This window comes from Kluyveromyces marxianus, chromosome 3 (assembly GCF_001417885.1).
Source record: "Kluyveromyces marxianus DMKU3-1042 DNA, complete genome, chromosome 3".
In the NCBI taxonomy this organism is placed as follows: Eukaryota; Fungi; Ascomycota; class Saccharomycetes; order Saccharomycetales; family Saccharomycetaceae; genus Kluyveromyces; species Kluyveromyces marxianus.
In genome coordinates this window covers 664,373-687,985 of record NC_036027.1, presented here as the reverse complement: position 1 = coordinate 687,985, position 23,613 = coordinate 664,373, and the positions used below count along the sequence as shown (strand labels likewise).

The following is a 23,613-nucleotide window of genomic DNA, read 5'->3' as shown; positions in this document are numbered from 1 at the left end:
TATGTATTTCTACAATCACGTGACATGCATTTCTGAACTCTGCTGCGCCAACACCTATTTTTCGTAGTTCGACCGGGCGTGGAAACTGCCATGAAAATGAAAAAAAAGCCTTTCAAGTCTTTTAAGACTCTATGTTTATAACATCGTAGGGCTAACAGTAGTACATTGTTTGGGATTACACAAGACAACATAATTACCAGAACCAAACAGGCAAAGTAACTTCATGCAGGGATTGAAGAGGTGCAGTGTGTCTTTAAGGGCGCGTGCTTTACAAAAACTCTGCGAGGTCAATGGGCCCGAAGACTCACCCTTATCAAAGTTGATAAACTCACTACCCATATCCTATTCCTCGAATGTCTCAAAGTTGTACTCCATTCCACTCACTCTTAAAGAATTTGAAATTATTATTGCTATTTGTGATGCAAGTCCAAATGATGTCAAAACTGTTCAATCGATTATTGATACCTTGATTCGTCCATATTTTGTTAATTGTTCCAAACAAAAATTTACAGATGTGGTATTAAGCAAATTCAAAGTCAATGGGTTCAAGAACCCGCTTGAAGTATTAAGTCACAAGATGACTCTGTTCTTACTTAGAGCCAGCTCTAGCTTCTCTACTCTATCTGTTACTGTGAACAAGATATTTGAAGAATACTTGAGTACTGTAAAGTCATCAATTGAAGTTAATAGCTTAGTCTCGTTATTAGGCTACATGCAAGCAATCTCTGATGAACTTAAGAAGTCAAAAGAAGTCTACGACATCCATTGGACCATTGTTTTTGGTTTATCTAAATTGCTTGATTCAGAGTTTTTATTGAATTCAGAAACTCTTTTGGCTAAATCTGTATCAAATGACATTTTAGTTGATTATTATGACAACCATAGGGAAATATGCGCCTTACGCTTTGCCCAAATGCTCTCACAGATTAATGTGAACTTATTAAGGACTCTCTTTCGCGTCGAGGATCCAATGGAGCTATCAGAATATCTTCTAAAAATTCAAGACCTAGAGTATCAGGAGAAAACTGACACTATGAAGTACGCTAATTTCAAGACTATCAATCGTACGTATTCAAAAGAAATCAGCAGACTGACATCTACTGCAGCTAGATTCATTATAGCTATAGATGACGGCGCTCCGTACATGAATTTGCAAACGTACAACACAGTTGCATTGGCATACTCTTGTAAAATAAGAAATATGGAAATTCTCACTTTTTCGTTGGTTTCTGAAGAGCCAGAAAGTGCCATTTTATCAAGAAGATTGATATTTATTACCTCACATGAAGTTGAAACATTGCAAGCAACTGTTCGCATGGAGAATCCTACATTCTTAAAAACAATTGTTAATATTGCTTCATTATTGAATTTTTACACCGACAAGTTATCTCACCAATTATTGAACGTATTCCCATTACTTGTGTCTTCACAACATATCACTACAAATTCAGTAGTTGAGATTTCGGCTAATTTTGCCATTGGGCTAAAAGCTTTGAGTGAAGATGCTATTGTTGGAACAATCTACTCACTCAATAATCTATTAGCTGTTACAAAAGATGGTTCTCCAATCCCATTGCTCAAAGAACGTAAAATGACCATATCTAGTGCAAATGATTTAGATAAAATGTTCCCTAGACAACGCAAAAATAATACTCTGTCGTTAAATGACATGAAGCTATACCTGGGCTCAGAAAACAACAGCAGCAGTTCCCTAGTCTTCAATAAGGCACTAGAAACAGAAGAAAAAACACTGTTTGATACGTCTAATACTCATTACCATGATCAGCTATTCAAAAACGCAGTTATGGCATGTGTTACTGTGGCTAGACACTATGGAGATCAATCTATCTCAGCACTAGCAATTACTATTCTTACCCAGAAGTATAGAGCATTGTCCGAAAAGTCAGACAAATTAATTCTCGAGGGTCTTGCACACATCTTACCATTTGTTGGCGATAACGAATTCAAGATGCTATGCAAATTTTATAACTCCGTTAGTTTGCAATCTTTGAAGGAAGAGAACACGATAATACTAGATGCAGTCCAATCGGCCAGAGCAATTATTAGTAAAGAACTTAAGAACAGCAATAAGGGCTCTTATTACTTGTATTACCTAAGAAGTATACTAGACATTATTGTAAGCAGAGGTGATGTGGAAAAACTAGAGCATCATAGATCTCATCATGAAATCTCAAAGGTAGCAGAACAAATTGCCTTTTTCTTAACGCCTTTGGCGCTGCTATTACCGGTACCTGGCGAGGAACCATCCATAAGGAATATATTGAGTAAAGATGCTGTTACAACAACAGCTTTCAGAAATATTTGGTTCAACATGGTCATTCATGGATTTTATGCTAAATCAGACTTAGCATTAAAGCATAGAAAAGAATTGGAAATTATTGCATATAATTCTCCTCCTCTTGTTTCTGATTTCCCCGCAAATAATAGAGAAACAACGTTAGAAATGAACACTATTTTGCGTCGCGGATCCTCAAACCATAATGTCAAAGCTCAGAAGAATTCAATACAGCATGTTCTTTCTTCAAATGTGATAGCAACGAGAACTATTTCCACTACAAAAATTATGTTTTTGGCTGCTACCTATTTTTTGGAATGCATCCGTTGTGATATCGGTGATTGTTCGACCATATTAGAGTACTTTTCTGACTCCAGTATAGTTAACAGCAATTTGGACAAGTTTATTGGATCCATTGCCATTTCCTTAACACATAGGTATTTGCAAACTGTCCCTACAGGTGATTTGAAACTCTTTTCATCAAAACAGATATCATTCCAACTAAAAAGAATGATTCTAATGCTATCTCATAGGGACCTTTATTTACAGGACTGTTCTTTCCAATGTTGTGACGTTTTCATTAAAAAATTACCATCTAGTTTATGTCATCACGAGTCTCTTTATGCATTGTTAGACTCATTAAGCATGTTATTTGATAGTGTCACTGAATTTGAAACAAGAAAGTACGATCCAAGATTCGAATTTACTTTGAGAACCAGTGGAATCAAAGTTTTGTTGACAGACTCCGAAGAATGGAGAACTACCTCATTCCAAAGGTTAGTGTCGAAAGCTAGAGAGTGGATTAAAATGCTATTGCGGACATCAAATCAAGATGGTAAGATTTTACTACAATCATACATAACTGATGTCACAGACCTGCACAACACTAATATGGTTGAATATGGTGTTTCATTCGCTTTAGAAATGGCCGGAACAATTCTCTCTGTTGATCATGAACCATCTCAAATAGGAATTGCAAGGGTTAAGATACAACCCAATACTCTTTCAGGCTTTTTATCGCAACATGCATGGAGATCTAAAATTCTTACTGAAAGAAGCACTATGTCATCCGCTGAAGATATCAATGCTGAACGTATCAGTCTTAAGAATATGATCATCTCCACTCTGCTTGCAAAAAAGAAAGTTAATGATGTTTCCATCACCAATTTCTTGAGTCTTTGTGGGGTTTTACTAATTCTGAGGACCGGAGATTCGGCTTCTTTTGTATATGATCTGGTATCAATTCCATTCCAAACATTCTACGGAAATACCATGAAAGCAGCAACAAACGTCTGGTTATCATTTATTAAGGAACGTAAGGACCTTTCGCATTTACTCGTTTCTGAAATTGCTACGTTTTGGTGCAAGTCCATTGACAATAAATTCGGTTTGTTCAACCGCTCTATAGATAAGAAGGACGTGGAATTTAGCAAGATGGAATACAAACCTTATGATATGGAAGCCATAAAGAGGGAAAATATCAAAGTCAGCAACATTTTAAAGCCGCATCAAGAAGTGGTCAGATTTTTTGCATCTCATTTTGAAGCCACAGTGTATGAAAGTGATCATTTACTCAAGTTATTTACACATGTTGCTTATCATGGAGTTTCAAACTTAGAGCATGCAAGTCTGCATCCATTTGCAAGAATGGTCAGAAATGAACTAATTAGTTTTGCCTTCTTAGTATTGTTGGTGAATGAAAAGAAAAATACTGGTGATGTGAAAAGACTAGCACAGGCTCTAATTAAGGGTGCATTGTCATGGTTTAAAGTACGTCCAACTTGGCCGCTTGGTGGAAATGAATCAAAGATTAAGGCCGATCTAGATGTCTTGATTGACCTCTTCCATCAATTTAAAAGCCATTCAAAATTATTGCTGAAGCATACTGGAAATTCTTATGTGCTTTTGGAATATTTCATGCTGAATGAGATTTTCCTGTTGAAAACCTGGCTATATCCTTTCGATAAACATGAAAATGGCACACCAAAGCTACCTGGTGAGCTAATATCTCATGCTTTCGAGTTAGATGCTCTCTTAGCGGTTAATTTATGTGAAAGATATAGTAATGAAAGCAAGAATTCCGATAAATTGAGCAAGCTTATCAGAAAGTCTCCATTGAATGCTTGCCATATTCACACAGCTTTGAAATATCTCTTAAATGAGAGTGGATCAAGCTCAAGCGGTAAAGGGATTCCGCATGAGGTTATATACTGGGTACCTGTCTCTCCATCGTCATCAATCAATCTTTTCCTACCACCATGGAACAGAAACAAGTTTTTATTACAGTACAATTTACGTGCTCTTGAGTCTCATGATGTCGAGAACACATTCTTTTACGTTCCACAAATTGTACAGTGCCTAAGACATGACGATCATAGATATGTGGAGAGATTTATCCTTGATACCGCAAAGATCAGTTTACAGTTCTCGCACCAGATCATCTGGAACATGTTGGCTAACGAGTACCAGGATGACGAAGCCATGATCGAGGACTCTATGAAGCCAACGTTAGAAAGAATCCGTGGTAAAATGATTGATACGTATGATGAGGAAGCAAGACTGTACTACGAACGCGAGTTTTCATTTTTCAACGATGTCACAGGCATCTCTGGTAAGTTAAAACCATACATCAAAAAGACCAAGGCTGAGAAGAAGCAAAAGATTGATGAGGAGATGGCTAAGATCGAGGTTCCGCTGGATGTTTATTTACCAAGTAACCCAGACGGAATTGTGGTTGACATTGATAGAAAGAGCGGTAAGCCTTTGCAATCGCACGCCAAAGCACCATTCATGGCAACTTTCAAGGTGAGAAGAGAGAAGGAGAGCGGTTCTGATGATGACTCTGAAAAGGTGGTTACCGAAGACGTTTGGCAAAGTGCTATTTTCAAGGTCGGAGATGACTGTAGACAGGATGTCTTGGCCTTACAATTGATCTCATTGTTTAGATCTATTTGGTCATTCATTGGACTCGACGTTTATGTGTTCCCATACAGAGTAACTGCTACTGCACCTGGTTGTGGTGTGATTGATGTGTTGCCAGACTCCATCTCCAGAGACATGTTGGGTCGTGAAGCAGTGAACGGCTTATACGAGTATTTTATCAGCAAATTTGGCAACGAGAACACCATCGAGTACCAGCGCGCCCGGAACAACTTTGTCAAGTCGCTAGCAGCCTACAGTGTTATCTCCTATCTACTACAGTTCAAGGACAGACACAATGGTAATATCATGTACGATGCCCAAGGACACTGTCTACACATTGATTTCGGATTCATCTTCGACATCGTGCCTGGTGGAGTCAAATTCGAGGCCGTCCCCTTCAAACTAACAAAAGAGATGGTCAAAGTCATGGGCGGAAACCAGAACACACAGGCCTTCAGACAGTTCGAAGATCTTTGCGTTGCTACGTTCCTCGGCATCAGACCCTACATGGACCTAATTGTAGATTTCATCGTTCCAATGCTAGAAAGCAGCCTACCCTGCTTCAAAGCGCAGAAGACAATCAAGAATTTGAAGAACAGGTTCGTTCCGGGTAAGACCCCACACGAGGCCTCCCAGCATATGAGGCAGTTGATACGCAAGAGTTACGAATCAATGTTCACCAAGGGTTACGATGAGTTCCAAAGATTGACGAATGGAATTCCATACTGAGACAGACAGACACACATACATACAGACTGGCTGGCTGATCCCGGACCAGATCCCCAGGGCCCTGGCCTGCCTGCAATTTTTTCTTTTCTCTTGGCTTGACCTTGACCGATCATCGGCGGCAACCCACCAGCCAGTTGTTTGCCCAAGAAATAAAAAAAAACTTGCTCCGATCTTCGGAGGCAGGGTCACCCCAGCCACCTGTTACCCAACCGAAATAGGAATAAAAAAATCCCCAAAAGAACAAACAAACTTTTCCCCCTTTGCCGAACCTCGGAAAAGACCACTTTTCAATGACAACCCTTACTCGGCCCCGGTTTCCGGGTACGCTTCCGAATACCCTGCACATGCCCCCTCTGCATGGATGTATGGAGAGGCCCTTCCTGCTTGCCCCATTGCAAAAAAAATATCACAAACATACCCCTACACTGCAGCCGTTTCTTAGTGCAGTCCAATCACGTCGCGTATTTGTTCGTGATCACATAATCACAACTACAGCTCTTTCTAAGCATTGAAACCATGTCCTCTTGCATACGCTCCTACGGCACTAACCGCGCTGTTCTCTGTCTGGCCCTTGCGTCCCAACCATGCCATGCTGCTTCCTAGACACACACACACTCAGCTCACCAGAGAACAAACAAAACTCCATTTATTCAGATCGCTCCCGTCACTTCAGAAGAGAAAATTTTTTTTCCCATTCTTCTACTTGTGCTTCTGCTGCGCTGCCTTCGTGTTTCGAGTTGTTTTTAGGTTGGGCGTTAGCCAGTATAATGAAATTGAGTGATCAATCGGCGGCGAATCGATCAAATTGATGACTTTTTTTTTTTTTTTTTTTTTGGGAGGTAAATTACGTTGAAAGCTTGTGCTTATTGTAGTTGTATCTCTATACAAACGTAAATTTTAATATGTACAGTAGTAATTGTAGTAATAATAATAATAATAATAATAATAACACAATTAATTGTATATATAAGGGATTTCCGATTGGCTCCGTCTATATATTTTTTTTGTTCTTTGGGCAAGTATAAAAAGTTCGAATAGTTGTTGCAGTTTTTTGGGAGTCCGTATTTTTTAGTTTATTATTAGTTTATAGGCTATTAGTTTGTTATAATTGTATACAATTCGTTTTAATCGAACAAGAACAACAAACCATATCATCTGTTGATAATGTTGTCTGCTCGTGTTGCCTTCAAGAAGCAAGGTGCTGTTAGACATTTGGCTACAGCCGTCTCTGGTACTTTGACCAGAGACTCCAAAGTTAACCAAAACTTGTTGGAATCCCACTCCTTCATTAACTACAAGCAAAATGTTGAATATGTGAACATTGTCAGAGAAAGATTGGGCCGTCCATTGACATATGCTGAAAAGATCTTGTACGGTCATTTGGACGATCCACATGGCCAAGAAATTGAGAGAGGTGTTTCCTACTTGAAATTGAGACCAGACCGTGTTGCTTGTCAAGATGCCACTGCTCAAATGGCTATTTTGCAATTCATGTCTGCTGGTTTGCCAGAAGTCGCCAGACCAGTTACTGTCCACTGTGACCATTTGATCCAAGCTCAACTTGGTGGTGAAAAGGATTTGAAGAGAGCCATTGACATCAACAAGGAAGTTTACGACTTCTTGGCTACTGCTACCGCTAAGTACAACATGGGTTTCTGGAAGCCAGGTTCCGGTATTATCCATCAAATCGTTCTAGAAAACTACGCTTTCCCAGGTGCTTTGATCATTGGTACCGATTCTCACACTCCAAATGCCGGTGGTCTAGGTCAATTGGCTATTGGTGTCGGTGGTGCTGATGCCGTCGATGTTATGTCCGACTTGCCATGGGAATTGAAGGCTCCAAAGATTATGGGTGTTAAGTTGACCGGTAGAATGAACGGTTGGACTTCTCCAAAGGATATCATCCTAAAGTTGGCTGGTATCACCACCGTCAAGGGTGGTACCGGTAAGATTGTCGAATACTTCGGTGAAGGTGTCGACACTTTCAGTGCTACCGGTATGGGTACTATCTGTAACATGGGTGCTGAAATCGGTGCTACTACTTCCGTCTTCCCATTCAACAAGTCCATGATTGACTACTTGGATGCTACCGGTAGATCTAAGATCGCTGAATTCGGTCAATTATACCACAAGGACTTGTTGGTTGCCGATGAAGGTGCTGAATACGACGAAGTCATTGAAATTGACTTGAACACTTTGGAACCATACGTCAACGGTCCATTCACCCCAGATTTGGCTACTCCAATCTCCAAGTTAAAGGATGTTGCTGTTAAGAACAACTGGCCATTGGAAGTCAAGGTCGGTTTAATCGGTTCTTGTACTAACTCTTCCTACGAAGATATGTCCAGAGCTGCCTCTGTCGTTAAGGACGCTGCTGCTCACGGTCTAAAGTCCAAGTCTATCTTCACCGTTACCCCAGGTTCTGAACAAATTAGAGCCACCATCAAGAGAGACGGTCAATTGGATACCTTCACCGAATTCGGTGGTACCGTTTTGGCTAACGCTTGTGGTCCATGTATCGGTCAATGGGACAGAAAGGACATTAAGAAGGGTGACAAGAACACCATTGTCTCTTCTTTCAACAGAAACTTCACTGCCAGAAACGATGGTAACCCAGACACTCACTCCTTCGTTGCTTCTCCAGAAATTGTTACCGCTTTCGCTATTGCTGGTGACTTGAGATTCAACCCATTGACTGACACTTTGAAGGACAAGGATGGTAACGAATTCAAGTTGAAGCCACCAACTGGTGAAGGTTTGCCATCTAGAGGTTACGATGCTGGTGAAAACACCTACCAAGCCCCACCAAAGGACCGTTCTTCCGTTACTGTCCAAGTTTCTCCAACCTCTGACCGTTTGCAATTGTTGAAGCCATTCAAGCCATGGGATGGTAAGGATGCTTTGAACATGCCAATTTTGATCAAGTCCCTAGGTAAGACCACCACTGACCATATCTCTATGGCTGGTCCATGGTTGAAGTACAGAGGTCATTTGGAAAACATTTCCAACAACTACATGATCGGTGCTATCAACGCCGAGAACAAGAAGGCCAACTGTGTTAAGAACTTCTTCACTGGTGAATACGACGGTGTTCCAAACACTGCTAGAGCTTACAGAGACGCTGGTGTTAAGTGGGTTGTCATTGGTGGTGAAAACTTCGGTGAAGGTTCCTCCCGTGAACACGCTGCTTTGGAACCAAGATTCTTGGGTGGTTTCGCTATCATTACCAAGTCCTTCGCCAGAATTCACGAAACTAACTTGAAGAAGCAAGGTTTGTTGCCATTGAACTTTGCTGAACCAGAAGCATACGACAAGATCAACCCAGATGACACCATTGACATCGTTGGCTTGAACGAATTCGCTCCAGGTAAGAACTTGACCATGAGAGTTCATCCAAAGAACGGTGAAGCTTGGGAAACTCCTTTGACCCACACCTTCAACGCTGAACAAATCGAATGGTTCAAGGCCGGTTCTGCTTTGAACAAGTTGGCTCAGTCCAAGAAATAAAGAAAGCAGACCTTTCCTTATTTTTAACATTTTACCATACACAACCTTAACATATTATTTATTTCTAATTCCAGATTTTTCCCTTTTAAAAATATGAAGCAGAAGTTAAGAATTTTACAGATTCTGTGACTTCCCTCTCCTACCTTTCATCCAAATTGTATCTAATGTTCAAGGCTAAAAAGGCTTTCCTTCCCAGCCTTTAATCAATTCGTTTCTTCTATCTGTACATACGAGGAGGACAAATTGAAGACGAGAAGTATGGGTATGTGGTTGGAATTCTATTGTCTTTTTTTTAGATCCTTGGAAAGTGAGGAGGGTTCATCACAGCGCTTATTCCACTTCTCCATTGAAGAAGGGGAAATGGAGGTTCTAGTAAGAACAAGAAAAATATAACCTGGGATATGCAACTCATCTTGTATTTCTCAATATCATATCATATCATATCATATCATATTCTTTAATCATCTAACGTCTAAATCGTGAAACAAAATAAAACCGAACTTTATTCACTTTCAAGGCAGTAAGTATACTTGAGTTTATTTATTTATTATTATATTTACTTATTTATTTATTTATATTTATTCTAATATATCATAAGCCATTATATCAAACTCCGAGGAACTGAAGCCCGTTTTGGTTAATTTTTAAGAGCTTCAAGTGCGGAGAAAACCGATAAAAAAATTACCCGACAAAAATGAATAACTATTTTATCATAATGACTGTATTGGTTGCTTTTCGTCTTATCACAATTTTTAGCACTCCTTGGCGAGAAACAGCTGCGATATGTGTTACGCAATTCGGAGTATCTCTCCTAGTCAGAAATTGGCGGACACTATTATCAAACATATTACATAGCAGTTTAAAGCGCATTTATGCGTTCAAATATGCAATTATCTACCTTTTCTACTCCCAAAAATTTTTTTTTTGTCATGCATCATCTATCACTCAAAGCATTGCAGAACATTAGTAGGCATTTAGTCAATACAAGATATATAATATATGCGTATATTATACACACACCGAACAAGCTATCTTGCATGTTTTGTTGGATAAAGGACAAAGATGAACATACCTGCTTTAAAGTGTGTTCATATACACAAGAGGTCTAAGGCACGGTAACATTATACTTAATTTACTATCTGTATAATGTTGAATAAACCGAGAGATGATGATGCCAAGGATAACGAAGTAATCTCAAGCAAGAATGCAAATATAGACCAAGAAATTACAATGGGTGTTGATGAAAACAGCAGTTTGAGTCCATATGAGGAAAAAGCACCAGCTACTCATGACTACAATAAGATTCAGATACCTGATGGAGGGTATGGATGGGTTGTTGTTGGATGTTACTTCTTTTTGAATTTTTGTACATGGGGTTCGAATGCTGGTTTCGCTATTTATTTGACATATTATTTGGACAGTAATAAATTCCCAGGTGGAACCAAGGAGGACTTTGCTGCCGTTGGTGGGTTAGCATTTGGCGCAGGGTTAATGTTTGCGCCATTGATAAATTACTTTGTGTTTAGGACTAGTGTTAAAATATCAATCGGTGTAGGCATCGTCTTACAGGGCGCTGCATTGCTACTATGTGCCTTTTCAACTAAATTATGGCAGGTATTTTTAACGCAAGGGTTACTCATATCATTTGGGTTAGCATTTATTTCAATCCCAGCAACCAATATCCTTACTCCTTGGTTTAGAAAAAAGAGAACTTTGGCTCTCGGTTTGGGTGCTGCCGGATCTGGTCTAGGTGGTGTCGTTTTCAATTTAGGCATGCAAAGAATCTTAGAAATCAAGTCATTGAGATGGGCACTTATTTCACAATGCATTATCGATACTGTACTCAGTACTATTGCGCTAATGCTAATCAGAACCAGAGAAACGGCTGTTCAGGAGACGACGAAAGAAAAACCAAAATTCTTTGATCCCTCTTTACTCAGACATTACGTCGTATGGTTTTTAATTCTTTACGTCGGTACTACAATGTTGGGCTACGTTGTGCTTCTTTATTCATTGAGTGCATTCACAGTTTCTTTGGGGTACACGCAAAAGCAAGGATCTGTTGTTTCATGCATGATTAGTGCTGGCGGCTGTGCATTTCGACCACTGGTGGGCTATTGTGCTGATAGATTTGGTCCAGTTACCGTTGGAATTGTTGTCCATGCCATCGTTGGAATTCTATGCGTTGCCATGTGGATTCCATGCCGTAACTTGGCAACAGCTATCGCGTTTAGTCTTTTATCAGGTGCCCTCATGGGTAGCATATGGCCATTATTAACCAGTATCAGCTCGAGGATCGGGGGCTTAAACAAACTAGCCTCAATATACTCTTTTACTTGGCCTTGTGTTGGAATGTGTGCTATTGTATCGCCTATTATAGGGCTAAAATTACGTAGTAACGACCCAACAGTGTCCAATGCTTACGTGAATACAGCCATCTTTTCTGGTATGGGCTATTACGGAGCGGCCCTATTTTTATGGCTGATAAGAGGCTATCTTATTGCCCGTGACAAGTTGGCTATTGCAGCGAAGACTGGCCACGATGATGGTGAATTGCATTTGCGCGTATCAGTGCCAGATTTCTTAAAAGAATTATTCAACATAGGACGCCTTCCAAGAAAAGTATAGCTTTACGTAATGAACGATACCTAATTTTAATTTATCATAAGGCTTCTGAAGGCTTTAATTCGTCTACATGTATTATATAAGTAAGTGAGTTTGTGTATTGAGGCTTGTTTCTGCATGTTAAACATAATATTACAGCACTACTAAAATTCAAAAGTATCGGTAACAACAAGAAGCGCTGCTTTAGCTCAGTTGGGAGAGCGTGAGACTGAAGTTCTTAAGGTCCTGTGTTCGATCCACAGAAGCAGCATTCTTTTTTCATCCCGGGAGAAACGCGTAGTCACTACAAACGGCTGCTACATTCTTTACGCGTCATCTTTCTGCAATTTTAGTTCGCCATTTTTTTACGCTTCATTTCTTTCTTTCGTGTCAGAACCTTCGTTAGCGAAGAATACATTCTCAAAAATAACAAGTCTACATAATTTTAATAATTTGAAAGACGTTATACTGAAAGGAATTACCGGAAACACAATCAAAGTACTTCTTCACTTTTTAAATACCCAACTGTAGGGGTTTAAGTTACGTCAACTCTTCCGTTGATCCCAATTTGTTCATTTCAACTAATATATTATCAGTGTCTCTTTTGAGGGAGGCTTTGGAAAAGAAGTAATCGCGAATTCCGAGCTCAAGAACGTGCGAAAGAAATAGACCTGGATCACCAAGAAGAATTCAAAAATAGGAAATATTAGTAGGAAGCAAGGTGCTTGTTTTCGGTTTAATATTTGACCATGAAAGACGATTCTAAAGAACTAAAATATGCTCAAAGAGTACAAATCCACAACTATTACCAGTCATTAAAACAGTTCTTTGAGATAACTGGAGGGAGCCGTGATAGGTCAATGACCTCAAGAGCTCAAAAAGCTCGTTCAAAGCTACTGAAACTTTCCGCCCCTCAATTCTTTGAGTTGAGCACAGATGTAAATGATGAGCTGCAGCGGCGGATAGATGAATCTCAGTTACAACATGAATTTCTAGCTCCAAACGAAAGTTTCCACGCTAAAAGAAATCAGGCTAGACAAAAATTAGCGAACCTATCAAACGTAAGGTTTAATGACTTAGTAGATGATATCCTATTCGAAATTAGAAGACGTGGTTTCAGCACTTTACCTGCTCCAGAAGAGGTAGACAACGAAAAATCGCCGAATTTGGACAATGGTTCCCTACCTGTTGATAAGGCAGAACAACCAACACCAGCCTTGGATGTCTTAGATATCAAAAACTCTCCCATGCTTCCATCTAACGATGAGCATAAGGAAAAGAAAGAAAAGCCGACAGATGAGGACACTTCTCCGTTGAACACGACCTTACAAACATCAACTGTTATTCCAAAGACCGCATCAATTGATTGGAGTTCGGATGAGGAAGAACCAAAGGAAGAAAATGAAACAGAATCTTTAGAACCTATAGAACCATTGGAACCATTCAAACAGAAAGAGGCAAAGGAAACTGATGTGTCGGAAGAGTTAAACGAGAAAAAAGAATATCCGGCACAAGAAGATGTAAGCCCTTCAAATAATGTGATAACTCTAGATGATGTTTCTTCTCTGAATCAATCTCCGAACCTTGAAAAGGGTTACACTAGAAACCCTACAGAGCAGTCTAATATTTCCGCACCATCTCCTGTAGGAAATAAAAGCATTAATTCCTTGGATAATCCTTTAACATTTTCAGACAGACCTTTATCCCAATCTAGTGCTACAATGACCCCCATCATACAGACAGCTGCTACTACAGCTGCAGCAACTGGGTTTGGTTTATCTCCTGTGGAAAATAAATCCAAAAGAATGGGTTCTTTATCTCAGTCTGTGGAGCGTAATAAAGACCGCGACATAGAGCTCCTGCTTTCCGAAGGTAATAAACTGGATAACGTTATTACAAATCTAGAAAAGGAGAAGCTTCAACTACTAGAAAGAATAAAGGAATTAGAAAGTAATAACGAAGAATTAAAGGCCAAGAATGATTCATTATGCGAAGAAGTCGATGAATTGAAACAACGTTCAAACGAACCTAGTGCCACGAAAGCCTTGGACAATAATTTCCAAAAGGGAATGTCCGAATTGACCTCCCACTTGAACCAACTGTCTGTTGAAAATGAGGAACTAAAACAGCAAAAAGTTGAACTTCAATTGTTATTAAAAAATGTAAGTTCTCCTTCGAAGCATAACGGTTCGCTCATTGATAAAGAGTCTACTTGGAACTCTAAACGCGATGATTCTTCACAAAGCAGATCATCTAGAGTTGCTACTAATAAACTGGCACCAATAGCAAATAAGGAACTTTTCCCTGAGAACAGTATTATTCCATCCAATCTCATTGATGATCTAGACTCACAAATAGCTAATATTTTGAATTTAGTGCTGTCTCCACAAGCCTCAGTGTTGCCGTTGTTCCAGGGTATTGCCTCCATTTCTGACTATTGCTCTAAGATCCTTACTCTCGTCAATTCTTCAGACACCAAATCCGTGTGTCTTGTATTGGAGAATACTATCTCACATGCAATTACATCCGTTCGTTACTATTGTAGTTACAAGACACCACTTCTAAAAGTTATCCTAGAGAACTCCATAGCGGAAATTTCCTATGCAATCTATGACTTGATAAAAACTGTGAACTTGAACTCTAACAAGCAGGAGGTATATGAAACTCCAAAACTTTCAGATGAGCTAGAAGATTCTGTTGTGTATTCCAACCAAAATACACCAATGCAGAAAAATCTCCCACAAGCAGAAGACCTTGATTATGGTCTTGACAAACCTACTTTCTCTTCTGCAGCAGAAGGTGTAGAAATGTCACCAGTAAAACCTTTAAAGATTACTCAGAAGAGAAGCTCACAAGAAGCTCCAACCAGACCAGTTACCAGTAGAAAACCTTCTGGTCCTGGACTATTCACTGCGATGCTTAATGGCGGTCTGAAGAAAGATATAACTCCGAAGAGCTCTAGAAACCCACTACACCTGGAATTGCAACTTGATGGAAGCCCCAAGGAAAAACCCCAAGTCCCTGTGATAGAAACTAGGGGTATCAAACGGATAGATATTAATCAGCCAAGTCCGACTCCCGAGAGATCGTCTAATCAGTCTAACCTGAATGACAGTAAATTAAAAGTTACCTCCGAGAAGACCGCTACCCCTCTTCCAGTCGATCACAAAGAATCAATCTCTGTTGTGCAACAACCTGTAACATCGGAAAAGAAAGATAAAATTACTAAACCAGTTCCTTCTGTAGAAAGATCCGCCAATAAGTCCAGTCCAAATGACACACAGTCAAAACCAGTTAAACAGAACTCTTCAACAGTATCTTCACATGAAACGAAAAGCACAACTTCTTCAGATGAAAAGGGTTCCCCAGTCACCCCAATCATTGCAAATTCAGACAATGTTGTGCCTGTAACCAGAAATCTAAATGTAACAAAATCTTCAAATACAGAGAGAAGTCCTCGTCTTCAGAACATAAACTCTGACATGTATAATAGCAATGATGAAGAAACTGGCGGAGAAAGCATAGATGATGATGACACTAATGCAACATATGAAGCGCTGAGGAAAACTATGAAACTAAAACATTCACAACCTGAAGAGCAGGGAAAAGATTCTAAAAAGGATATATTTTCACCTGTTATTCATCCCCAGCCGATAGAGGTTACCATGAGTGATGATGATTTGAATGAGAAGCCATTCAACTTTGAAACCGATTCCATCGAAAAACCAGATTCTGCTTCAATCCCATCGTCCACAAGTAATGAAAAGGCTGATAATCATATTCCTAAACCTGTTTCAACACCAGTTCAGAAATCGCCTGTTGCTTCACTATCACCTGCTCAATTAGTAGTATCGCCATTGAAACCTGTAGCAAGAGATTCTATAATATTTGAGAATGCTAAAGCTAATGATGTGAAGAGAGGTATTGATATGGAAAAGGCTTCAGCACCTCCTTCTTCTATTGCAGAGACTATCGAAAATAGTGAATCAGAAGAAGAGATTGAATTTGACGTTGATGCATTTGACATTGAAAACCCAGATAACAGCCTTGCTGACTTGCTTTTATATTTAGAGTATCAAACAATGGATGTCATCAATACTATCCAATCTCTTTTGAGCAGTATCAAACAACCGAACTCAACAGCGGGGGAATTAAGAACAGAATCAAATGCTATTAACCAAGTGATCAGACAGATGGTAGAAGCTACTAGTGTTTCCATGAATCAGAGTCGTAATTCTCATCTAAAAGAACATGGGTCTTGGGTTGTTCAAAGTTTAGATGATTGCCGCCGTAGAATGACAGTACTGTGTCATTTAAAGCCTGACGGTGAAATCAAATCTTATGAGGGTGATGAGGAGTTTGCTGATAAACATTTCAAACAACGTCTTGCAGGAATTGCATTTGATGTTGCAAAGTGTACTAAGGAGTTAGTGAAAACTGTTGAAGAAGCCAGTCTTAAGACGAATATCGATTACTTGAATGCTAAATTATCCAAGGAATAATATGTGGTTGTGTCAGTAAAAAAATGTTCTTAACTAATGCAAGCCTCCAAGTAAATTCAATTTTACTAAGGATTGCTCAACTGTATTATAAAGAGTTTATACGAATATAGACTTTTAATTATTGTAGATACATAAATATATGTATGATGTATATATTGTGAATTATTTCAGTTATAAACGTATTTAATTCGAATGCGTAATTTCGAACCGGAAATGGTCATCTAGAAGGGTTTATTTGCATGATAAATATATCGACAGGTACGCACAAATACATTAGATTCAATATATACAGAGAAAAGTTTGTAACCTTAAGTAAGATGCGAATAGATTTCATACAGGTTGATGGGAAAAGGTGACCATCTTTATTCTATTTTTAAATCTTGTCATGCCCTGGTTGATTTTATTGAAGGTCCGAAGGAGAAAATGCTCCGCAAGCCAAGAGACAAACACATTGCAATTATATATACAGGTATGATGGAGCAGGCCCTAAGAAGACAAACAGACAAAATCGATAAGAATAAGAATAAGAGTCCTGGTAGTTTCTACCCAAATTGTTCAGTGGAACAAACACATTAAGAAAGAGTAAGTTCATAAATTCTTTTCAGTTGATTCACTTTTAGAGAGTAGTTGCTCCGAAATTTTCGTTAGTGAGTTATCGTTGCCATTGAATAGTTCATGTGTCACATATTCTGCAGCCTTTTCTTGGCCTTTTAGGAGATATATGCCGCCTACCACAGCGTTTAGTACGGTTTGCAATACCGTAAACTCACCGTTGTATATATGATTTTTTTCCAAATCTCTCTTATTCCAGAATACTAACTTATCTACACCTCTTCTTTGAATGAATTCGGCCATGGTTTGTTTTGATATCAACATCTTGGACTCACCTTTTCCTAGCATGCCGAAGTTAAGTCCATTCACCATTATCCCGGCAGCTTCCGGTGATGTTATGGATTCTGCTCCCACTTTTTGTAATTGGCTGTCGGAAACCGGCTGGTTGACAGAGTATAGACATGCCTGAAATTTGATAAAGTGACCACCGATAATCGAGAGTTTTTGATTATATGGCTTGACACCTTGTGCAAACGACTTGTGTGTTAGACATTGGGCAAGAAGCTCGTCCGGCAAGTCAGCGCCGTACTTTTCCAGGTTCAACGCCTTTCTGACTGTGGCAACGTGACCGTCCTTCAATAAGGAATTGAAGTGTAACCCATATGGATTCTTCAACGATTCACTAGGATCTCTCTTTAAACCGCGTACTCTTGCACCAGTATGCAGGTACGTAACACTACGCACACCAAACTTCGTACCGTAATTAATTCCTAGTCTAATGCACGACATGCTCAATACTCTATGAAAAGCACACCAATTATTTCCAATTTACAGAAAACTGTAGTGAAACAACTACCACTTCGAAGTATACCACCTTTCAAAGCCCGTTTTATTGCAAGTACTAAGAGATAATCTTGAGCCTGATCTTTAGTTACATGTTGAAAAGTGCTTCTGATGAAATTTTTCAAAATTTTTCAGATCACTAATCACGAGCTCATCGCAGTCTTTTGACAATTCTATATACTACTATACTGTACAGTATAGTTCAGAGCTGGATAATAGACATGGGGCACAGTCCTCACAGATCTGGTCTGAAAATGTTAAGAATACAGTTCGAAAAAACAAGCATGTGATTGTGCTATAGCTACAATGATAGAAGAGTGTTCGAAAGCTGCTTTTTACTTGTTTTTTTTCAGTTTGTCCGCCTACTACTAAAATGTGTCTTGAATACTACCTTAAATTCTTGAAAAAGAAATATTTTCAAAGAACCATATTTCAGTGAAAAACTAGAATTCCAATAGTTCTGCGATGAGATGAGATGAGATGAAGTGAGAGGAGCTGAGATTAGCTACTGAATAAACACACCAGCTTTTAAGTGTAGTATTTGATATTTGTGGAGGCGGTTATTAGAGTCAGGAACCAAGCTGCAAAATGGATATTTTCAGAGTTTTGACTCGAGGTGCAAACATCAAGAAGAAAGGCAATGGAGTTACCAGCAATGCTGCTGATTTCAGTATGGCCAAAGAGAAACAATCTAAACAGCAGGAGCCATCGGTATCCTCAGCCCAGAATGTGAAAGAAGAGCAAGAGTTGACTAAGGAGTTAAACTTCTTCAGGAACAAGAAGATTGTGAAGAAAGTGGAGGATCAAAAGGCTCAGAGTGAGGCTGAAAAGAGTAAAGATGGACAAGAAGACAATGACGAGGAAGACGACTCAGAGTCTAACTCTAATGACGACGAGGATATAAGTGGTAGAATCCTGACAAAAGAACAAGCTATTAGGTTGCGGAAATCTTACCAGGGTAAGGTGACAGGCCAAGATGTTCCCCTACCAATTGGCTCATTTGAGGATTTGATCTCGAGGTTCCATTTCGACAAGAGATTGCTTAATAACCTAATAGAAAACTCTTTCACAGAGCCAACTCCTATTCAAAGCGAATCCATCCCAATTTCATTATTAGAACGTGACATGGTTGCTTGCGCCCCCACTGGTTCTGGTAAAACTCTAGCATTTTTAATACCATTATTGCAACAAATAATTAACGACAAAAAACCGGGTCTAAAAGGTTTGATCATCTCTCCTACGAAGGAACTTGCAAACCAAATTTTCCAAGAGTGTTCCAAATTGGCGAATAAAATATATCTTGACAAGAAAAGACCATTGCAAGTCGCCATGCTTTCGAAGTCTCTAAGCTCTAAATTGAGAAACAAGGTGATCAGCCAGGATAAATACGACATTATCATTTCTACTCCATTGCGTCTTATTACAGTTGTGCGCGATGAATCACTAAGTTTGGGTAAAGTGAAACATCTAATATTCGATGAAGCCGACAAATTATTCGATAAAACATTCGTAGAACAAACAGATGATATCTTAAGCTCCTGTACTGACCCACACCTCCGTAAATCGATGTTCTCCGCTACTATTCCATCAAATGTAGAAGAAATTGCCCAAAGTATTATGAATGACCCTATAAGAGTTATTATTGGTCATAAGGAAGCTGCAAACAGTAATATTGATCAAAAGTTGGTATTCTGTGGTAATGAAGAAGGTAAGCTAATAGCTATAAGACAGTTGGTCCAAGAAGGTGAATTCAGACCCCCTGTAATCATCTTTTTGGAATCCATCACCAGAGCCAAAGCGTTGTTCCATGAATTATTATATGATAAATTGAACGTGGACGTCATTCACGCGGAAAGAACACAAGTTCAGAGAGATAAGATTATAGAGAGGTTCAAAACCGGAGATTTATGGTGCTTAATCTGTACCGATGTTTTGGCTCGTGGTGTCGATTTCAAAGGTGTGAATTTAGTTATCAACTACGATGTTCCAAGATCGGCTCAAGCTTATGTGCATAGAATTGGTAGAACTGGTAGAGGTGGTAGATCCGGTAAAGCAATCACTTTCTACACAAAGCAAGATGCATTGGCAATCAAACCTATAATAAATGTCATGAAACAGAGTGGATGTGAAGTGTCCGAATGGATGCAGAAGATTTCCTCGATGTCAAAGAGGGAAAAAGAATCTTTGAAAAAGGGCAAGGCATTCAGTCAAAGAAAACAGATCAGTACTGTTCCATCAGTTGTCAAGCAAAAGAAGAGACAAAAGAGGGAAATGATCGAAGCTTCGAAGAAGAGAAAATTAATTACCGATGATTCGACGGACCACACTAAAGATGCTGAACATGATATCTAAGTAGGCAATGATATGCTGTATTAATCAAAGCGTATACCTCTTTATATATATATAAATATATATAATAATTACTCTTTTGACACTTTATCCGGGGATTCCAGATAAAGCTTTCTGGAGGGGGGAAATGAATATATGTTGTAGTTTATTTACTTGATAGTTCGTTAGTGTGTCGTTACACAAAAATATTTTTTAGCCTTAATTAACCGACCCAAGCAGCCTGGAGATTTATGATTAATGGGAAGCAGTAGAGTAGTTACGGTAGCCAACAACCTTTCTTCTACCAATGATTTCACCCAATGAGTACAAACCCAACATTTGTACACCAACAGCACCGATTTGAATAGCCTTGTCCTTCTCAATGTTCTTCAATGCTTCGATGGCTTGTTGAGGTCTTTCAGCATAGTGGACAGCTTGTCTGTACAATCTGGTGTAAACCATTTCAAAGTCGGAAAAGTTAGGTGGTTGTAGACCTTCCTTAGTGTAAACTTGCTTGGATAGTTCAGCGGTCACCTTACCGTAGTAAACGGTCTTGCTTAACAACAATTGTGTCTTTTGGGTTAGACTAGTTGCGTAAGTTTGCAGTCTGGATAGCATTTTTGATGTTAATATTCCACGTTTAGTTCAACAACCACGGTAAAAATAGACCCTTAATGCTGACGATTCTATGTATCCACCAATCCAATGGAACTAACTAAAAATAATACTCGTCAACTGTATGAGAAATCTTTAAGTATTCATATTGTGCAAGTTTTCTAAAATTTGGAAGATCTTGAGAGCTTTGTTACAGGAAAAAAATTTCAGATAAAAAACATCAACAGTATTACCCGGATATTACAAACACTGTCCAATCACAATGAAGAATCATGATTATAATGCACTTTAGCAGCTATTAAGCAGTTGCTTAGCAGCGAAGTTCTTGATACTTACCCCTCAAAGCTCGCACGTATCTTTCTTCATTACATCGAAAAAGGTTACAATTGCAGCTAAACAACTAATGTTTGACAGATGATAATATACATTATATATGAAGGAATCATAAGTATTAAAAGTAGATATTAATAAGGTTATAAGAAAGAACTCTACGACGAATCCATGATGGCATCAACATCGTTCATTTTAACGTCTATATTTCTGTCGTTAGCTGATCTGACAGATTCAACCTTTGCTATGATTTGAGATTGCACTGCTTTCATTTCCTCTGGATTAGAGTCCTGCCATTCCCTTAATTTATATGTTTGGCCGGATAAATCCCAGTAAATACCTCTAAAGGTAGTATACAATCCATGCCTACCTTCCCATAATGGATAAATACAAACGCAGAATGCAGTGAAGAAGATCCAAATGATCAATACACAAACCCACCCGGTGAAGAATCTCTTAGAGAAAACATATCCGCTTCCATACATTGGCATTGGCCATAAAACCATAAAAATAATTGCGAAGAACAAGGCTAGATATCCTGCCATTTTACTTGATCTATTCAATAACGCAGTTTCTTCATCTGCCATTTTTTTGATATCATCCTCTGGAATCTCCTCTATCACTGTCACGATAGATCTAACAGCTGTCAACTTCTCAGGCTCCCGAGCATTATCACTGCTGTCGCTATCGGAAACACCTTGACGAGCTTCAGCTTCAACCAATTCAGGGATCTCATCTGCTCTAGTGATCGTCTTTAGGATTTCCCAGTCAAAGTTTTGTGGTTTAAAAACATAGGTAAGTATAGGGATCGTAACAAGTGGTGATAGTAAAGCGACAACATTACCAGTCAACATTGGATCATCACCAAAAGTAGAGTTGACCGTGATTTCACTAGACTTTGCATTGGTGCAGACCAACCAAGACATAATAGCCAAGGCAGTTCCAATGATTGGAGAGGCAACCACAGCCACTAGGTTTTGAGCGTCCCAGAATAATGACAAAGCACATGGAATCACCGCTGATGAAATGATGATTCCCATTAATTCGTAAAGGTATCCCATGCTAATTCCAGCATAGTATAATCCTGTAGCAAAACCACTCATAATTAGAGCGAACACCACACAGCTGATATGTGAAGAAAAGATCAATTGTCTTCCAGTAGCTTTAGGGTTAAGGTATGTTCTGTAGATATCGTAAGTGAAAATCGATGAAATTGCAATCAATTCAGCGGACATGGCACTTGTAACCGCCATAAAGACTAATAATAATGTTGCAACAGCACCACCTTTGCCCAATAGCGTGACTGCTGCACTGGGCAAGACAAGACCTGCACTAACTTGATCTTTAGTCAATCTGTCTGGGTACGTTGGGAATTTTGGTGAAGATTCCAATGCAAGACAGGCCAAACCCATTGATACAGAAATTAAATTAGGAATTGCAATCCATGATAAACCACCAATCACGTAACCTGGTAGAGCAGCGGCTGGAGAAGAGGAAATGGCTTTATTCCAGTATCCAGCATCCAAGAAAACAGTCCCAAAATTTCCCACAATGTTAATGACGAAGAAAATACCACCTGAGCGAGACTTCATTGTTAAATATTCACCATCAGCATTACCTGAAATTGGATGCTTTTTTGCTGCTTCCCTCACCAAGTCATAGACTGCAGATGGAGATCCTAGTTGAGAGCTAGTTGCATATACAGTAAAGGCGAACGTCATAATAATGACAATAATGACCACTGTATGCACATAATCCGTCAAGAATGTGGCTTTGATACCACCACAGATAGTATAAAGCACAACACCAACAGGTAATAAGAAACATGCTGCGACGGTATGCATGCCGGTTAGATCAGAAACAACGGCTGAACCACCAGTCAAAAGCATCGCAGTAACTAGAATATTTGTGGCAAGAGCATAAAACATATAGACTGCGTGACCAAGAGTTCCATATCTAGCCTTAATGATTTCTAAGTAAGTATGAGCGTTTGGGGCTCTTTGCTTACACTTGATAGCTAATGCACTGAAAAGAATAACCTGGTAACCAGCACCCGCGGCATAGTAATAACCACCAGATATACCCACTTTGTAAACCATAGCAGTAGATTGTAATAGCGTTGCTGCCCATGTCCACGAACTGACCACAGCAGCTGCAATCAAACCTGATTTCACAGATCTACCTGCTGTTGCAAACTCTTCAGCAGTAATGATTTCCTTTTGATAACGTCTTAAAACATATGTTGTCAGGATCATCGCAAAAGCGAATACAAATCCTAAACCAACAACAACCGCATACCCAGCTCCTTGTGGAAGAGGTGCCTCAATGACTGCCATTATTCTTAATTTGTTATGTCACTGCTACTGGAGATTGTTAAATGTAGAG

At 39.2% G+C, this 23,613-nt stretch overlaps 8 protein-coding genes and 1 non-coding gene across 9 annotated transcripts; 6 read left to right on the top strand and 3 right to left on the bottom strand.

The window, feature by feature from the left end:
- Positions 1-223: 223 nt before the first annotated feature.
- Positions 224-5,947, top strand: STT4 (1-phosphatidylinositol 4-kinase STT4; the record flags this gene model as incomplete). The annotated part of the gene is made up of 1 exon (XM_022818816.1): positions 224-5,947. One exon carries the CDS (start codon positions 224-226, stop codon positions 5,945-5,947), a length of 5,724 nt encoding a protein of 1,907 aa, XP_022675445.1.
- Positions 5,948-7,111: 1,164 nt separating this feature from the next.
- Positions 7,112-9,454, top strand: ACO1 (aconitate hydratase ACO1; the record flags this gene model as incomplete). Its single annotated transcript, XM_022818815.1, has 1 exon — positions 7,112-9,454. The coding sequence occupies one exon, from the start codon at positions 7,112-7,114 to the stop codon at positions 9,452-9,454; it is 2,343 nt and encodes a 780-aa protein (XP_022675444.1).
- A 1,146-nt stretch (positions 9,455-10,600) lies between these two features.
- Positions 10,601-12,082, top strand: MCH2 (putative transporter MCH2; the record flags this gene model as incomplete). The annotated part of the gene is made up of 1 exon (XM_022818814.1): positions 10,601-12,082. One exon carries the CDS (start codon positions 10,601-10,603, stop codon positions 12,080-12,082), a length of 1,482 nt encoding a protein of 493 aa, XP_022675443.1.
- Positions 12,083-12,256: 174 nt separating this feature from the next.
- On the top strand, positions 12,257-12,329 carry KLMA_R312. The gene has a single exon. It is a non-coding gene; the product is annotated as a tRNA-Phe (tRNA).
- Positions 12,330-12,807: 478 nt separating this feature from the next.
- Positions 12,808-16,560, top strand: SPA2 (the record flags this gene model as incomplete). The annotated part of the gene is made up of 1 exon (XM_022818813.1): positions 12,808-16,560. One exon carries the CDS (start codon positions 12,808-12,810, stop codon positions 16,558-16,560), a length of 3,753 nt encoding a protein of 1,250 aa, XP_022675442.1.
- A 588-nt stretch (positions 16,561-17,148) lies between these two features.
- On the bottom strand, positions 17,149-17,901 carry MRPL15 (mitochondrial 54S ribosomal protein mL57; the record flags this gene model as incomplete). The annotated part of the gene is made up of 1 exon (XM_022818812.1): positions 17,149-17,901. The coding sequence occupies one exon, from the start codon at positions 17,899-17,901 to the stop codon at positions 17,149-17,151; it is 753 nt and encodes a 250-aa protein (XP_022675441.1).
- A 642-nt stretch (positions 17,902-18,543) lies between these two features.
- Positions 18,544-20,307, top strand: ROK1 (RNA-dependent ATPase ROK1; the record flags this gene model as incomplete). The annotated part of the gene is made up of 1 exon (XM_022818811.1): positions 18,544-20,307. The coding sequence occupies one exon, from the start codon at positions 18,544-18,546 to the stop codon at positions 20,305-20,307; it is 1,764 nt and encodes a 587-aa protein (XP_022675440.1).
- A 231-nt stretch (positions 20,308-20,538) lies between these two features.
- ATP20 (F1F0 ATP synthase subunit g) lies at positions 20,539-20,901 on the bottom strand (the record flags this gene model as incomplete). The annotated part of the gene is made up of 1 exon (XM_022818810.1): positions 20,539-20,901. The coding sequence occupies one exon, from the start codon at positions 20,899-20,901 to the stop codon at positions 20,539-20,541; it is 363 nt and encodes a 120-aa protein (XP_022675439.1).
- Positions 20,902-21,386: 485 nt separating this feature from the next.
- DUR3 (Dur3p) lies at positions 21,387-23,564 on the bottom strand (the record flags this gene model as incomplete). The annotated part of the gene is made up of 1 exon (XM_022818809.1): positions 21,387-23,564. One exon carries the CDS (start codon positions 23,562-23,564, stop codon positions 21,387-21,389), a length of 2,178 nt encoding a protein of 725 aa, XP_022675438.1.
- Between the last annotated feature and the right edge of the window lie 49 nt (positions 23,565-23,613).